Source organism: Rhinatrema bivittatum, chromosome 5 (assembly GCF_901001135.1).
Source record: "Rhinatrema bivittatum chromosome 5, aRhiBiv1.1, whole genome shotgun sequence".
In the NCBI taxonomy this organism is placed as follows: Eukaryota; Metazoa; Chordata; class Amphibia; order Gymnophiona; family Rhinatrematidae; genus Rhinatrema; species Rhinatrema bivittatum.
Genome location: NC_042619.1, coordinates 297,303,577 through 297,322,328, shown reverse-complemented (window position 1 = coordinate 297,322,328; position 18,752 = coordinate 297,303,577). Strand labels below are relative to the sequence as shown.

Here is an 18,752-nt window from a genome sequence, read left to right as displayed (position 1 = left end):
ATACATTCATTCAAGCTTTCCTGCCCCTTGTAGGCACAGACTTTACTAATAATTACAGTCAAATTCCTTCTAGTGCCCAAGACTTGGACATTGTGTCACACACAATCATTGTGTTTCGACTGATTTAATCATGGGATCAAATAACTACATTCCAAATCTTCTACTGAAACAGGTTTTGTAGTAGAGGAAACAACGGGACCTTGGGGGAACAGAAGTGCCACCCCCCCAGTACATGGAGACTGAGGGAAACTGTTATGGTTATTAATCTGAGAAGCTTTTCTGAGATGATTTCTTTCACTGGCTGCCACAAAACATACATTCCGTTTCCCTGTTATCAGGTTCTGTAGAAGGGCCCGAAAACCCACCTGAAGTAGTCTCCCAGAGGTAGGGAGAGGAAAGAAGAACCAATTACATTTTGGTCGGAAGAATAACAATTTGTTATTGTAGCACTTCAAATATATTATTTTTATTTTGAGATGAAATAATTTTAATAAAACAATTGGCAAATAATACTTCACAGCATTTGATAACACATATCACCATGGATAATCAGAAATCAAACAATGCTAGACTTTACGATTATTTTCTTTTTCCTCTACTGAAATATACTAAGCAGAAATTATATTACACCAAAAACCCTCTTCCTTTTATTGCTTTCGGTTTTTAGTTCAACATTTTCAAAGAACCATTCAAACTCAAGATCCTTCTCTATCCAGGGCTTACCAAACCTGTCCTGGGGACCCCAAGGTAAGTCAGGTTTTTGGGATATTCACAATGAATATGCATGAGATCCCCAGGACAGGTTGGGGAAACCCTGTGGCATAAACCATCATACAAATCAGTATCATTTCCTGTCTTATCTTCTTGTTTCAGGACTTTGCATCCTTAATGATAATCCAGTGGAATAAAAATTGATCCTAATTCTAAGATTTTGACTTCTACTAACTCACCCATGTAAGTATAATTTTGAAATAAAAATCTTTCAATTTGTCCAGTCTGTGTATCTGGTCTGTGTCACTAGTCAGTATTATTAGACTGTGTGTCTGTAGTTAAGTAGTAGTAGTAGTAGTAAACTGTAAACTGATCAGCAAAGAAAAAACCATAGCAAGTTGTGCACACACTTATCTCTTTCCTGTTTCTCTCTGTAGCTCTTTTGCTCCTCTGAATGCAGTGATCTCTGAAATGTAGACTGTTGTCCCAGTTGGATCTTCAGCTTACTTTACAGAAATAAAAAAGGCATAATAACCCTGCTATGCTATCTGTGCAAAAATTTCCACAAAAAAGCTTTTGTATAAATGTTGCTAACATACATCTGGAAAATTATTGAATGGTGAGTCCAACTAGCTAGATGTGAAATAAACAATAAAAGCAATGTAATCCCTGTGGCTTTTTTTTTCCTTTGGTTTTATTTCAGGTAAACTGCACAGCACGGTGAATATTTTCTCCAAAAATTGATGCAACTTATACAGGCACTCTCTCACTCTATAACCCTCTGTTTCTTTTTTTATAGTATTCTGTCATTCAGCCACTCACAATTCTCTTAATTGTTTTAGAAGCACTGGAGGTTAAAGACGCAATCTGGATGAGACAGAAGCTTGGTGTGATGGCATTGAAGATGAAGTGAAATATGGACTGGTTCAGTCTTGATTGGAAATTGCTCCGACAGTGAATTTTTCACGAAACGTGATCACTTCAGGTTAGTCTGTGTAATTCCCTTTGGGATTTCTTCAAGTTTTTGGATTTCTTCAAGGTTTTGAGTGCATCCTATGTCACATCAAGGGAAGTAATCGTTTTATTTACAATTTGATATAAAAAAAATAATTAAAATAAGATTATGTTCCCTCTGGCAGTAGACCAATGATTATAATTTCGCTAGCTCCTACTTTGGCCCTGAGTGGGTGGCCCTTAGAGGTTATGTACCACCTTTGGCCATTGCTAGCACTCGACCCCACCCCCGGACCGCTGTCACGCCTCTGGCCCCGCCCTGGACTGCCACCACACTTCCAGACACGCCCCCGAACGCCGCGCTGCCCCCGACACGCCCCCCAAGCAAAGCCCCGGGACTTAGCTGCGTCCCGGGGCTTTGCACGCGCCAGCGGCTATGCAAAATAGGCGCGCAGGACTTTTAAAATCTACCCTTTAGTATCTATGGAGCAGGGGAGTGTCTTACCTATTTGCCCTTTTATTCCATTTTTCTTGAATCTTATAATTCTGCTTGCCCTAATGATGTAAATTGTATTTTCTTTTGTTTTTATGAACTTTACTTATATATTTGTTTATTCTTTTAGCCCATTCTTTTATTGCTCTACTATGTTTTAATTATGTGAGTTATTGTTTTTGATTTTATGTACCCTTTTATTGTTTACAATATGTAAACCTTTATGATGGTATTTCCAAATGACAGTATATAAAACGAATAAATAAATAAATAAAAACATACAAGTTATCTCCCAGAGGAAGTGTAAAAAAAAAAGTATCACTGTGGCTTCCTTATCTTAATGTGGATTAGCAGTGTTCCTCTGGTCAGCTTCCCACATTGAACTTTCTTATAGTCAAAGGATGTTCTTTAGCTTTCACGCGCTTTCTCAAACTCTAAAATGAACTTCTCACCTGCTACTCCAGTTTATTTTATCTACTCTCTCTCCTCAACTTCTTCACATGCAGTCACCCACACATTCAACCCCAAGCTTTGAATTACAACACACAATTTTCTTCCTCCTTAAAGTCCAAATAGCACGTTTTCACCAAACAGACAATTCAGACAATTGCTTTTCAAACCTGGTCACGGTTTTTCCCTCTGTTACTCCAGCTGACTCCCTCAGCATGCAGGGCAAAGCCCCATCCATTTCTGTTTTCCCTCAGCACCAGGATCCTCGTAGACAAACACAATCCCTACCACAACCTTGGTCTCCATTAGCTGCTATAGATCAGCTGTGCACTGGACTCCTGGTTTGTTTCCTTTTGCACCCTGTGGTGAACATCACCCCCAGTGCCCAGACTTTACAAAGTTTTAGTAACTCCCTCCCCCCACAGAAAATAATGGCCTCATTACAAAAAAGACCGCCACTATGCCTATGGTGCTCAAACTCCTCCAGGGCTTAAAACAACTCATTTTGTTACTAAGTTCTTTTTTTTCTTTGAAATAATCTTATATTTGTTTTCAGTAGCTCTGTTACAGTAGGATAAATAAAATGTTTAAAGAAATGTTTATATAGATCACAATTACTTTACCTAAATTAGGAAGAGTGTTTTTATACTCCCCATTTGACAGGCAACCTTTGCTCCTCTGCTTTTAGATTGGTGGACATGATGGGAACGAGTGAGAGGGGATTCCGCTCCAGGAAGAAACACGAGGATGAAGAAGGTAAGGTGAGGTTGTTCAAAGACTGATGCTCTGCCATTGGAGGGCTAGGCCAGCCTCCCGTGTTTAGCCAGGTCTCTAGCCATGGCAAGTGCCCTCCTGTCGCAGAACCTGCACCTTCTCAATCCTGGGCTTATAAAAGTGCCCAATTTTAATAATGCTGGAGGGATAATCCATCGGAATTCATTCGTCGACAAAATATCAAACTTGATTATGCATTTACTAGGTTTGCTCTTTAGATCTAATTTATTTGTTTTTGTTATATTTATTTGTAACCCATGCCCATTTTTTTAGAAAGTCTCTTTTCCTGAGTTTGCGCACGGGGCTCTGACAAAGATCTGCTCTTTATCTGCTAGTGCAGTATTCACATTAACATGATGGCAGAAAAAGAACATATATGCTATCTGGTCTGCCCATCCATACCAACTGCTAAGCTCTGTAATTCCTACCGCTCCTTCAGAGATCCCCTGTGCTTCTCCCATGCTTTCGTTCATTCAGATATTGTTCTATGCATACACCACCCTTTCTGTAAAGAAATACTTCCATAGATTATTTCTCAGTTTATCCCCTTTCACCCTCATCCTAGGACACCTCATTTCTCAGGCTCCTTTCCCTTGAAATTAACCCACCTCCTGTGATTGGATATCTCTGAGGGTCTCTTCATCCTTTACATGTAAACCGGTGCGATATGTATTGTATACAGGAACATCGGTATATAAAAATTAAAAATAAATAAATAAATGTATCATGGAGTGGGGACTCTGAAGATGGTCAGCATAGAAGCCCCCATAAGAAGATAAGATATGCCATACTGGGTCAGACCAAGGGTCCATCAATCCCAGTATCCTGTTTCCAACAGTTACCAATCCAAGTCACAAGTACCTGGCAAGTACCCAAACATTAGATAGATCACAAGCTACTATTGTTTATTAATTAATAGCAGTTTATGGATTTATCCTCTAGGAACTTATCTAAATCTTTTTAAACCCAGTTACACCAACTGCTGTATGTTGCGTCGGAGGTGGATTCTTGGGCTGAGGTGGGGTTGACGCAACCCGTAGGTAAGGACCTATGGGTCCCAACCATCGGCAGGCGGAGTGGGCTGATAGACAGAGGCCGCTGGAACTTCACCTATACCAGCCCTCGTTCTTTGCGGGTTGAGCCTTTGGGTACCGTGGCCGGTAGGACTTAGATGGGCCTCTGTGTGGAGTCAAAGTAAGAGTTGGTTCATCCCAGAGACAGCAGGTGAGAGATGGTACAGTCTTACTCTGGACTGGATAATGTCCTGGAAACTCGGGCGCCAATGGAACGAAGGCAGACAGAGGGTGCTCGAGCAAAAGCAGGCCGAAGCGTGAAGAAACCACGTCCAGGGAGTAAGCTGGATAGGCATCCAAGGACAGGCTTGAGTCAGGGCTGGCGGCAATCCAAAGCCAGTGGAAAGTATGGCTGAGGTCTGATAACAGAGATAGTCAAGAGTGTAGTCTGGCAAGGCAGAGGTCTGATCACGGAGATAGTCAAGAGCATAGTCTAGCAAGGCAGAGTTCTGATCATTGGGATAGTATAAAGCGTAGTCAGGCGAAGCAGAGGTCCAGGTCTGGAGATAGGCAGCAGCGTAGTCAGGTGAAGCAGAGGTCCAGATCTGGAGATAGGCTGTAGCATAGTCAGGCGAAGCAGGTCTGGAGATAGGCTGAAGCAGCGTAGTCAGGTGAAGCAGAAGTCCGGGTCTGGAGATAGGCTGTAGCATAGTCAGGCGAAGCAGAGGTCCGGGTCTGGAGATAGGCATAGTCAGGCGAAGCAAAGTCAAAGTCCGTGTTGTCAATCTGAGAATGATGCGAGTTAGGGACGAGGAGACAGGAACCAGGAACAACGAGGAACAGGAACGCAAGGATGAGATGAATCTCTGGGAGGCAACAAGTACTCGAACAATGAGGAGACCTGTTACAAAGGCAATGCTAAGGAGCAGAGCCTGCGCTTAAATACTGTAGCTGAGTTGACGTCATCATCCGGGGCCGCAGCTAGGTTCCCGCCACAGTCCCTACTTAAGGATCAATGTTGCGCTTTCAAATGTCGTTGGGACGGATCCGTACCAAGTTATACGCTCCGCGTAAGTCCAACTTCTTGAATATAGATGCTCCATGTAGGCGATCAAATAGTTCCAAGATCAGCGGCAGAGGGTACTTCCTCCCAACCAGTAGGTTATTAGGGGTGGTCAACCCTTGAACCCGCCCAGTACTTATGGCCTATTGCAGATTATTTCTCTTCTCTATTCTCTGTTTCTGCCTCTGGAGTCTTTGGATTTAATTAGTATTTGACACTGTGGACTTTCTCAAACAGGATACTTCTTCTATGGCACTTCCCAGTACACTTGTCATTCAACTTCCAGGGAATCCCTTTCTCAGGCTCTCAGGATCTGCCACTCAGGAATATTTTCAGGCCGATACAATATCGGAGCGTGTAAAACGGGTGCTCATGATTGAGTGCCCGCTCTCCTAATGGACGCCAAACCACCTCTTCCAGGCGCCTGATTTTATATTAAAATTAGCTGCCCTGGTAAAAAGGAGGCACTAGGGGAAATTAGGCATCCCAGCACCTCCTTGGTATCAGGCACCCATAACAAAATTACTACTAGAAACATTTTTACAGGGTAAGCAGCCTTCTTCATAATTCAGACAATGCTGCTTAAACGTGCTTTCCTTTTGGACTTGGCCATAGAAGCAGTCCAATGCTTTATCCCTAATGTCTGCGTATCAGTACCCTGGACCATAAAAGTCAGCGCCCAGCATTGGCTGTCGTCTGAATCAAATTCCCCTCCTCCTCCCCCGCCGTCACTGAAGTGGAGAGCGATGCTGCAGGTGTATCAAAAGCGTAAAGTTCTCTTGTCCATCTTCCTCTCCATTCCTCCCAGACTGGCTGGTCCAGTTCTGACTTTTAATCCCACTGCATCTGCAGGTGTATCCCTGATTTGGGTGATCCTCGTTGAGTCACAGGGCACATACAGTACCGGGGCTATTTCTCTGATACTGCAGTACTGTGTCTTTTTCTTTTTCCCCTCAGTTGGAGGGTTCTCCAAAGGTGGGGAGGGGGGAGTAAACCTCCTAGGCCCTGGACACTAATAATACAGTCCTCTTCAGGGTGTCAGTAAAGAAGATATTTACTGTGAGGATGTTCCTGCACAAAGTTCACTGATGAAATAGTTCAAACATGAAAATATGGCACTTGGTACAAATCTCTAAGGTAATATCTGTAGAGAGCCCAACCGGGGCTCTACTAAAGGAGCGCATACCAATTAGGTGGGCAGGAAAAAAAATTAGTTTTAGTGGGATTACAGCTGCCCCATGTGGGAGAATTTTATAGGTGTGGAGTCTGAGTTGCCCTTTTCAAAGGCAGAAAGCTAGCATGCTTGCTCCTGGCTTTTCTTTTTTGAGAACCTTTGGGTTTCTTGAAAAAAAACTTGGGTGCCCTTCTCCCATTTTAATGATTCCAGCTTTTGACCCTTTTTGTTGTTAGGGAGGAAGTGTATCCACCCTTCATTTTCTCATTTTTGGGTTCTTTTGAAACTGTTTTTATTTTTATCTTTCATCTGAGTTTTTTTTTTATTTGGGGACTCAGGGAACGTCATCTTGAAAGAGTGTAGGAGTTTCCCATCCAAAATTGACTTAATAACCCTTTAATGCATGGGAGGCCAACTCCGATCCTCAAGAGCCACAAACAGGCCAGGGCTTCAGGATATTCACAATGAATATGCATGAGATAGATTTGCATAAACTGCCTCTGTTGTATGTAAATCTTTCTCATGCATATTCATTGTGGGTATCCTGAAAACCTGGCCTGAGGACTGGAGTTGGCCACCTCTGCTTTAGAGGTTACTGCAGGAGAGAATTCTTATTCATTCCGGGGAATGAATTTTCAGGGTTGATTATTATGCTCTCATCTGGATAGTAAAGAAGGGAGATTGAAGTGGGAAGCAAGAAGTACATTATATTCATTTGCAGAAAGCTATGCAATATGGGACTTTATGGTGTGTTATATCAAGTGAGTTACAGCTGCCCGCATCCTAAAATTTGGGAGGCAGCTTCTAAACTGTCCTTACAATTGGCAAGCATCCGGACTGAAAGAAAAAATGCATTAAGAGTTACAAAGATGTACTGAAGAGTCAAACATGCAAATGGATTGGACTGCATCAAGATTTGTAAATTGTCATTTTCACTATTTCACCATCAATTTTCGGTAAAGTTAAGTTAGAAACAGCTTCCAGCGTGATTATCGCTGCAGTATACAAAGGCTATCTTAACAACGCTGAGGGCCTGGAAGAGAATTCCCCACCCAACCTCCACAGGGAATCTGGGAGCTCAGAGAGGAGCTTTGGCAGGTCTATAGGAAGTTTGGATCTCTTAAACCCATGGAACTGAGGGTGGCCTGTGGACTCCTCAGTGAGGTTACAAAGCCATAAAGCTCTGTTTCTCAGTGTCCCTTCTTTATTCTTGGATAGACTGTGCATATGGGCTCCTCCTCCACCTGGGATTCACATGCTTGGTCTTGAAATCTCAGATTTTCTCCTCTCCATCTCCTGCGTATCCTGAGCGCACCTCCTTACCGTTGGCGGTGGTTTCAGCATCCAGAATGGTAGCTCAGCTTCTCCTCTCTCTTCCTGGTTATGTTTCCAGTTAGGTAACCATTTCTTCTCCCTCAATTGGCAAGGGAATCCCTTGGGCTAAGGGACACCAAGAAAACTTTCGCTTTACTCCTCGCTCTGGGTAGGAAGAGTGGATAAAAGCTTTCTCCCGAACTAAAATCACACAGATTAAATAACTGCAAAACTCACTGCAGATGCATCAGTGATCCCCTGGACGTGAGCTGGAAATTACTCTTGCTTCGTTCTGAGACCCCTCAGCACAGGGCTTTGGGCCTTTACAAATTAAAGAGAACTGAAAGGAAAAGTTCCTAGACTCCCAAAATCCAAACTAAAAATCCACACAGACGTCACTCGCTCCTATGCAAACAGGAATACACCTCTAGTGTGGGTGGTTTGGCAAAGGTGGTGCACTCCTCTGACCTAACAACTAGGCCATACTCCTTAGCAGGGATCCTAATAGGGCCCTACACAAACGTTTACTCCTGGGTTTCCCAAGAGAAATGGAAACTGAGTCCACAGATGCAACAAGGCAAAACCAGAGGACTGGGCCTGTTAGGGATGACCTGGGTCAAACGGCAACCTTACCCCCCACCACTTAAGTGACATGAACAGGATAACAGCAAACAGCGCAGCTAGCTGGATAAGATAGCCTAAGTCTGATATACATGTCTGTGAGAGAGAAATTATAAATATACTGACTGTAAATAATTCTGATAATATCACCCCTGCAGAGTACCATTCCATTTACATAGGCGTCCCTGTGCCGCGGAGCTGCAGGAGGAAGAGACACAGGAAGCCATCCACGCCGAGCCAGGAGAATACACTGCAGTTTGAGAGGCAGGGAAGGCCTGACATGGACGATGGAGAGCAAACCAGCTACAATAACAGGAGCGACAGCTTGAGCAGAACCAGTAAGTGCCAGGCATGGACCCAAAGGCTGGGCACAGCAACATTTTCTGCAGCTAATCTGTGTCATTCTCTACATGCTAATCACGGCTTCCATTTTAATTCTCGTTTCACTGTGGGTGTAACAGGAGCTCACTGGGCTGGTACTACATAATACCATGGTGGGGAGGGGGAAGGTGTAATGATATTTTTGGTCTTCCCCCTCTTCCATATCAGAGGATTGCCCTATGACATGTTTCCTCATAGGCTGAAGGCCAGCAGGTAAATCTCATCCAAACCTGAACACTAAAACCGCACCCATGTGCCACTCTGTGCTGGTACAGGTTGCCTCTGCAGCAGCAGTCATCTTCCCAGCCCATCTCCATGCCTAAACCCCCACCGACTGTGATAACAGAGTGCAGAGCCTAGCAAGGGTTTCCACTGTTGCGGTACCATGACAGAGGCACAAATCTGGTGCTAGGGAGGCCAAATGTCCTGCTTTCTACAGGACAAGCTTGATTAAGATGCTGCACTGAAAGAGGCATAACCAGCAGGAAAAAGGAGGTGATAATGCCACTGTACAGATCCTGGGTGAGGCCTCACCTGGAATACTGTGTTCAGTTCTGAAAACTTTATCTCAAAAAGGATAAGGATAGAATGGAAGCAGTCCAGAGAGAGGCGACCAAAATGGTACGGGGGTCTGTACGGGAAGCCATATGAGAGGAGCCTGAAGGATCTTAATATGTATACTCGAGAAGAGAGAAGAGATAGGGAAGATATGATACAGAGCTTCAAGTACTTGAAAGGAATTAATAGTGCACACAAATCAAATCTTTGCTGATGGAAAGGAAGCTTTAAACCTAGGGATCACAATATAAAATTCAAAGGGGGAAGACTCAGGAACAATGTCAGGAAATATTTCCTCACGGAAAGGGTAGGGGATGCATGGAATGCCCTCCTGGAAGAGGTGGTGAAGACAAGAACAGTGATGGAATATAAACAGGGCATGAGACACAGAGGATCCCTGCTGGCTAGAGAATGGAAATAAAGAAATGGGGTAACTTTTCTATTACACCTAAAGTTTACGTACTGTATCTGCTTGAGGTAGTAGCCTGTATGGAGAGGCAGTTGCTACTGCCTAAAAAAAAAAAAAAAACCCAACTTGCTGGGCAGACTAACTGAACTATTTTGGTATTTATCTGCTATCTTTCACTAGGTTACTCTCTTATTATTTTAGGACACACAGTTGTCCTGTTTTTCAATCTAGCTATAGATGGAAAGAGGAATTTGACTGAATTTCTTATGTGACTGAAATAGGTAAAGCTAGAATTTAAAAAAATGGGGATGCATCATCACCCCTTACTCCTCACATCCCGACTCCCTACTCTCTTCCTTCCTTCAGTTCTTTTCCCCTGTCTCCCTTCATTCCAGGTTTCTCTTCACCTACCACATTCCATATCTATCTTTCCCATCCCTCAGATACCTCCCAATCCCCGTCTCCCTTAAGAACATAAGAACATGCCATACCGGGTCACACCAAGGGTCCATCAAGCCCAGAATCCTGTGCCCAACAGTGGCCAATCCAGCTCACAAGTACCTGGAAAGTACCCAAACATTAAATAGATCTCAAGCTACTATTGCTTATTAATTAATAGCAATGTATGGATTTTTTTGTCTAGGAACTTATCCAAACCTTTTTTAAACCCAGTCACACTAACTGCCATAACAATATCCTCTGGCAACAAATTCCAGAGCTTAACTATGCAATGAGTGAAACAGAATTTTCTTCAGTTTGTTTAAAATGAAGTTGCCCCCTGGTCCTTCTATTATCTGAGAGAGTAAATAACCGATTTACATTAACCTGTTCAAGTCCTTTCATGATTTTGTAGACTTCTATCATATTCCCCCTCAGTCGTGTCTTCTCCAACATTGAACAACCCTAACTTCTTTAGTCTCTCCTCATAGGGCAGCCGTTCCATGCCCCTTATCATTTTGGTCGTCCTTCTCTGCACTTTCTCCAGTGCAATTATATCTATTTTGAGATGCGGCGACCAGAATTGCACAGTATTCAAGGTGTGGTCTCACCATTCAGTGATACAAACGTATTATGACATTCTCCGTTTTATTTACCACTCTCTTCCTAATAATTCCTAACATTTTGTTTGCTTTTTTGACTCCCACAGCACACTGAGCCAATGATTTCAATGTATTATCCACCGTGATGCCTAGATCTTTCCTGGTTGGTAACTCCTAAGATAGAACCTAACATTGTGTGACTACAGTAAGGGTTATATTTCCTTATAAGCATCACCTTGCACTAGTCCACGTTAAATTTCATCTGCTCTTAGGTAGAAAGTTGAAATCCAGAATCTCCAGGGTAGCATTCTCTGAAATGCTTCCTGTCCTACGTGCAGGTCCCCAGAGGCAGGCAGAGCTCTGTAGTCTCAATGCATGGATGAGATGATGGTGCAAGGAAGAGGGATTCAGTTTTGTAAGGAACTAGGGAACCTTTTGGAGAAGGGGGGAGTCTTTTCCGAAGGGATGGGCTCCACCTTAACCAGGGTGGAACCAGACTGCTGGCTCTAACCTTTAAAAAGGAGATAGAGCAGCTTTTAAACTAGAATAAAGGGGAAAGCCGACAGTCGCTCAGCAGCGCATGGTTCGGAGAGAGGTATCTTCGAAGGATACTAATGAAGCATTAGAGTTAGGGCATCCCGACAGTGAGGTTCCAATAATAAGAAAAGTAGTCCATGTGCCTATAAGTAAAGAATCATCTGAGCTAAAAGATTCCAAATTATCCCTGACAACTGAAAAGCAGAATGTTAATACAAACAAAAAAAAAACCAACTTTGAAATATTTGTATGCTAATGCCATAAGTCTAAGAAGCAAGATAGGAGAATTAGAATGTATAGCAGTGAATGATGACATACACTTAATTGGCATCTCAGAGACATGGTGGAAGGCGGATAACCAATGGGACAGTGCTCTACCGGGGTACAAATGATATCGCAATGACAGAGAGGAGCACCTGGGATTTATGTCCGGGATGGCATAGAGTCCAACAGCATAAAGATCCTGCAAGAGATTAAATGCACAATCGAATCTTTATGGGTAGAAATCCCTTGTATGTTGGGGAAGCCTATAGTGATAGGGGTATACTACCATCCACCTGGTCAAGATGGTGAGACGGACAGTGAAATGCTAAGATAAATTAGGGAAGCTAACCAAATTGGTAGTGCAGTAATAATGGGAGATTTCATTTACCAATCAAAATGAGTGGGAACGCATAAATAAATTTTAAATAGCCTAGATGAAGGTGTCAGCAAGCCTGTCGTTGTTTTCTACCGATAAGTACTGCTGTGTATTATTGACGATCTTTGCATATCTTACTAAAAATAGTCTTTTGTCATAATTTTTTTAGATATGATAAGATTTGTTTAAATGTCCCTGAAGAAGCACTGCTTGTTTGAAACACGGCCTTGTTGGGCGCTTTAAAAATTCCTAGACTGTGGTTATATTTCAAATTTTAACTTGAAAAATAATCATAAAAATTTAAAAAAATACATATGAAATAAAATATTGTTGAAGGTGGATGATAGAGAAGACCGGTTGGTTTTGATAGAAAACAACAGGCTTGCTGACACCTTCATCTAGGCTATTTAAAATTTATTTATGCGTTCCCATTCATTTTCATTGATATATTCCAACCTGGGTCACTTTTCCGACTCCATTGATTGGTGGTGTAGATTTCAATTAGCCCAATATTGACTGGGTAAATGTAACATCTCCACCCTCATGCATCCATAGTTCTCCTCCATCTCTAGAGTCCTTTCATCTCTCCCTGCCTTTGAATTCCTCTCCATCTCTCCAGGTTCCTCCATCTCCCCACCTCCCCTCAGATTCATCTCTCTCTGCCTCCCTCCTGCTTCCCCCCACCCCCAGCTTCCTTTCCATTTCTCTCCCTCCCCTTCTGGTTCATCTCCAGTTTCTTGGGACTCATTACTATGGGCAGAATAGAGACAGACCAGCAGGGTGGAGACAAAGTAAGGAAGTGCTCCCTGTCCCCTAAATGAAACTTCCCCCATGGGTCTTGCATCCTTTCAGGCCAATGCAATATGGTGTGCTGCAGCAGTCAAAAAAGCAAACAGAATGTTAGGAATTATTAGGAAGGGAATGGTTAATAAAACAGAAAATGTCATAATGCTTCTATATCGCTCCATGGTGAGACCGCACCTTGAATACTGTGTACAATTCTGGTCACCACATCTCAAAAAAGATATAGTTGCGATGGAGAAGGTACAGAGAAGGGCGACCAAAATGATAAAGGGGATGGAACAGCTCCCCTATGAGGAAAGGCTGAAGAGGTTAGGGCTGTTCAGCTTGCAGAAGAGACGGCTGAGGGGGGATATGATAGAGGTCTTTAAGATCATGAGAGGTCTTTAGCAAGTAGATGTGAATCAATTATTTACACTTTCGAATAATAGAAGGACTAGGGGGCATTCCATGAAGTTAGCAAGTAGCACATTTAAGACTAATCAGAGAAAATTCTTTTTCACTCAACGCACAATAAAGCTGTGGAATTTGTTGCCAGAGGATGTGGTTAGTGCAGTTAGTGTAGCTGGGTTCAAAAAAGGTTTGGATAAGTTCTTGGAGGAGAAGTCCATTAACTGCTATTAATCAAGTTTTCTTAGGGAATAGCCACTGCTATTAATTGCATCAGCAGCATGGGATCTTCTTGGTGTTTGAGTAATTGCCAGGTTCTTGTGGCATGGTTTGGCCTCTGTTGGAAACAGGATGCTGGGCTTGATGGACCCAACATGACAATTTCTTATGTTCTTATGGTGCAGGGACTCTCCCAACACTTCAATCAACCTCTCCGGGCACCTGATTTTATATTTAAATTGGGTGCCGCGGTAAAAAGGAGGTGCTTGGGGAAATTGTGTGCCCCTAGCTCTTCCTTGGCAGCGGGTGCCCAAGATAGGTCGGCTGTCAGCCAGTTAGGAAAATGGACGCTCAATTTTACAAGCTTCCATTTTCCTATCCGGCTGTACAGTCACAGGTTAGGAAAATGGCTGCTCGTTAATTGAGCGTCACTTTTCCTAACCTGACCACCAGCACATTTTTTTTTTTAAGGATGTCCTCCTTTTAGTTCCTCTGACTTAATATCGCCATGATATTAAGTTGGAGGAAGTACAGGAAAGCAGTGTTTTCTGCTTTTCTGTACAGTTTTTGGACTCCTCCAAAATTAATGCCTGCTCTGGGGGCAGGTGGTAATTTTGGAGAGTAAACGTGTGCATTGGGTGCACATTTTTTTTTTAAGCAGGGGAGAATCGCTAATAGCCTCATCGACATGTATTTGCATGTGATGAGCGCTATTAATTTCATGGGGGGGGGTTTGGGTGCTCAATTTGAAGGTGCTAATCCCCTTATAGAATAAGGGGTTGTTGGATACGCGTCCAAAACCAGCGTCCAGCCAGGGGTTAAACAGTACACTCGACTGTGCACACTGTTTGTAATTAGGACTTATAGGATGGGGAGGAGGAGCAGCTACAGAAGCTAGGGGTGTGGCTTACTGGCCTGTTGGCCTGTCACTGGTCTGACTGCCAGGGAGGAGGGGGAGGTGGCACCGCTTTTACTAAGGGCATACCTTGTATTTTGAGGATGTCTCAGTGGCCAACCAGATTATGTTCTTGTGCTGATTCAGTACCTTGCTCTATCTCACATGAATGAAATATGTAAGCATCCCAGTCTTGTAGCATTAAACGTGCGAACAAGCGGCTTTCCAGCTTCGAGTTTGGGAACCCCAGTCAGATCAAAGTGTTAGATATTTCAGACTCTGGACTGGGGCCCTCCTCAGTCAGGGTTTCCACCTGTTTTATGAGAAACTTGATCTTCCCGGGGGCAAGGGAGAATCTCAAGCTCTTCCGTCCTTTATAAAGCCTTGAAGTTTTGACAGATTCTTAGAACACACCGCAAAAAAAAAAATAAAATAAATAAAATAAAATTCCCTCTAGAGCACATGCCTTTCTAACGCTTTATTAAAGGTGTGGTTGTTAAAAAAAAACAAACAAACCCCAAAACACAGAAGACTGGCATATTCGGATATTCCCATTCCTTCAGTTGCCTGTTTCTCACATTTACTTTTGATCCTGCGAGGAGCCTTGCCAGGATTAAATAAGCAGGTGAAGTGTTCCATTCAAATGCTGCTCTGCCTGGTTTGTACAGTCTCCCCCTCCCAGGAGAGGTCCGGACCCACTGACCTGTGGACACTCTGCACTCGCTCACCTCTTCACGTGGGGGATTTGGCCACGTGACATCAGAACCCAGGGAAAGAACAAAACTCCCGCCTCCGATCCCCTCCGAGCTGTTCCTCAGAGCTCCAGAGACTGCAGAGGGAGAGAGAGAGAAGGGGTTTTAATCTCACCGGTTCTTTCTGGCCGAGAGAAAATGGGGGAAAAACTGCAGGTGCCTCCAGGTAGGAACTGAAACCAGACTAAAAGAAACTTTCATATGGGACCCTTCCCCCTTGCAGGCTGAGCTCTCCATTCCTCAAGGAGACCTGAGCCTTTCCTTCTGAAACTTTTCAGTAAGGGGATTAAAAGCTTTATCATACTGAGCTACTCGTTATAGGGGGCTGCTGCTTCTTTACAGGGGCTTACGCTTTAATGTACTGTACAAATAAAAGAGCATAAAAGTATTGGCAGATTTGGGTACAACGAATCTCTCTGGAAAAAAATATCTTGGAAAGATTTCCTCTGGCGATAGCTCTGCCTCTCAAAGGGTTGCCCAAGCATGGCAGTGCTGTGACTCCAGCTCATATCTGCTCCGTGTACCGGTCTTTTTTAATAGCCACCAGAGTCAAAATGAAATCCAAGTGTCAGACTGTGTTCTTCCATAGATGTAATTGTGTGCAGGCCCAAAAAATATCAATCTGTGTCGAGTCTTTTAGGTCTGATTTTCATCCTAGTTAATGTTGTCCCCATCTTTAAAGCATTTTTTTAATGTTTCTGAACAGTGCACACTATTTGGAAACAATGCATGCTATTTTGCAAATAGTGTGAACTAATATCGAGAGAAGAAAACCACAAAATGTTATGTTTAATCATTTTGTTTTGAAAATGACAAGAATGAATGCACATCCCTCCATAGGTCATATCAGACATAAATAACAGTGCATGAGCCGTGGTCAGCCATTTATCCAATTACACAATGCAGCCTGAACTATCCTCACTGTGCAGTAATAAAGGATGCAAGAAAATATATACAGGTGATGTGAACCAGTTGACTGAAGCCATATAAGCTGGAAGCCATACATAAGCAATATTAACCTCTCATTTTTTGGGACAACCGGAAGTAAAGGCCAGGAGTATATATTTAAGCCCAGATGATGAGCAGGTTGGATGAGAAAATGACATCTGAGTTTTGAATGTGTGCCCCATGACATAGAGGGTTCTGAGTGATGAGGTTTCTGAGTTTCCCAGCATCTTTATGTGTTGTTGTAACCGTCTCGAAATTTAGTTACAGGATCATGCGACTAGGAGCATTTGATTTCCAAATCTGTATAGTATCCCAGTACTGGATTCCTTGAGTCATCTGCTGTTGTTAACCAGTTGTCTAATGTGTTATTTATTTTTATTAATATTTTATTTATTAGGATTTATTAATTGCCTTTCTGAAAATAAACTTTCTCCCACAGCGGTGTATAATAGCATTACGCACGGGGGTTATTCTCAGTTGATACATCTGTCATACTTGGTGTACAGTGTTTGAACTAAGACTGGTACAGTTAAATATCCAGATTAACTGGAATGACTTACACACATATAAACTAACATAGAGAAAATAAATGATACGTAGAGCAGAAGGTAACATGGGTGCAGCTGAATTTACAGATTATGTAAAACATGACGGACATACATATTGCTGAGTTCACAAATTATTTATAGATGATATACAACATAACTTGTTGTATATCATCTATAGTAGTGTCAGTTAGAGGGAAGGTATCGCTGTAAAAAGACTCAATTTCAAGGATAGCACATTATTTATGTATTTATTTATTTAACAGTTTTATATACCGAAATTCTTGTAAGGGTTTACAAATCAGTTCGGTTTACATTGAACAGAAAAACAGTGCTTCGGTAAATGAAAGCAATTACATAGAACATTAACAGAGCTTCGAATGTGAACAATTACAAAGAACTAATAATAAATATCTTATTAACCAACAAACAAGCAGAACAACATTTAACATTTGTACAGAAAACAGTGTCCCAGAGAGAGTAAATATAATACATCCGTGGTCGCAGAGGCTTAGGCTTAGGTCTTGAACTAAGAAACAGAAAACTAGGGGTTGACGCTAAGGTATTGCACCAAATTGAAATCATGGAACAGAGGGGCATATAAGGGTGTCACTGTACAATATAATAAACGGCTAGTGGGGTGAGGAATAGGTATGTGAACCGTAGTGAAGGCAACAGGAGCTAAGTAGAGGGGCAAAATCTGGACATGAAATTTACATTAATGGTAAAATAAGTAGTGTCTGCATGTGGCAAGGTGGATGCCACATGCAGTATCCAGTTTACCTGAAAGTTTGCTAATCCTGAGATAAAAATATGGTCACATATACTGGACTCATGTTAACAGACAGAAAAAGGTATTGAATAAGTACAAGTTTGAAACTTGTCATAGAAAAATCTGTGCACAAGCTTCAAAAGTTTGCTAATTCAAAACTTTTGTACTTTTTTTTTTTATGTGCTTTGACTGTTTAGGTATATTTTGTCTCCTGAACTATTCAACCTACAATAACCAAATTTTCAGGACAGGTATATCTATATAAAATTGCTAGAAACTGAAGTAATGTCCCAGAAAACTTATGGATATAGACAAAAATGGGAAAACAGGAACATTTTTCCCCCAAAAATGTTATGGATCTGTCTCTGAACATATTATCTCCTCAACCGGTCAACCTACTGCAACCAGATTCTCATGATAAGTATATTATATAATGTAGAAACCAAAATAACGTTTTCCCATATAAGTATATAAATGTTGAAAAAAGCTCTAATCCTTTTCTTACTTGCCATTTCTAAATGAGATAAAAATCCTACTTGCCAGTGAAGATCTGACTGCATCCTAACATTTACTTCTGAAATGATGCAAAAAAAAAAACAAAACTTTAAAAAAAAAGTCAACGCAGAACCAAAGAAAATTCTGTTTGCATTTCATGCTACAGCCAGACCAGAAGTGTGATCTGTATAGATTCTATTCTTTAGCTGTAATTACCCCCACAGATTTCCAGGACAAGCTTTTTTCTCTAAATGCCGTGGCAAACAGATGGTTGATCTGCTGAATTTCCGCGCACAGTTTTAACATGCCCCTTATTACATTGGGCTCCTTGAGGGCGAGGGTGCAGGTTTCAGATCAAAAGAAATGCAGATAGTTGATGACAATGTGGTTCCCTGCCATGTCTACGGACTCTGCTCAGTCAGTAACACAGGGTCTTTCAAGAACCAATTTATTTTTCTTACAAAAAGTGTAAAAATTGAGCTACCCTCAGTGTGAGATGCATAGAAGAAATTACCTCCATCCATGACATTAATGGCAAAATTCCCCAAATTTTTTAAATTGCAGCCTTTCAGTGCAGAAAATATGATTTCTACACACAAAAAAAAATGTTTTCAGCATAGAAATTCACAACTACAGGTTCCAGCACCTAACTCCAGCTTCTGCCCCTAGGCTAACATTAGTCCTGGAAAGTTTATTCTACTTCTGACTAGGAGTTAAATTTCCAACACTAACAGGACGATACTGTAAAGTGCGTGGGGAAAATCAGTCCCAACGCGTGCCCAGCCACCTCTCCTGGGTGCACG

The 18,752-nt window shown here is 42.2% G+C and overlaps 1 protein-coding gene across 2 annotated transcripts in view; it reads left to right on the top strand.

The window, feature by feature from the left end:
* The first annotated feature begins 3,297 nt into the window (after positions 1-3,297).
* Positions 3,298-18,752, top strand: part of SLC4A5 (solute carrier family 4 member 5) — a 161,716-nt gene continuing 146,261 nt past the window's right edge. The window contains exons 1-2 of one of the 2 annotated variants that reach the window (XM_029604158.1): positions 3,298-3,364; positions 8,726-8,905. In XM_029604158.1, coding sequence (XP_029460018.1) covers positions 3,307-3,364; positions 8,726-8,905 — 238 coding nt within the window. In that variant the 5' untranslated portion in view covers positions 3,298-3,306. Of the gene's footprint in view, positions 3,365-8,725; positions 8,906-15,238; positions 15,356-18,752 lie in introns of those variants that run through there. The other variant, XM_029604159.1, reaches the window with a different exon arrangement.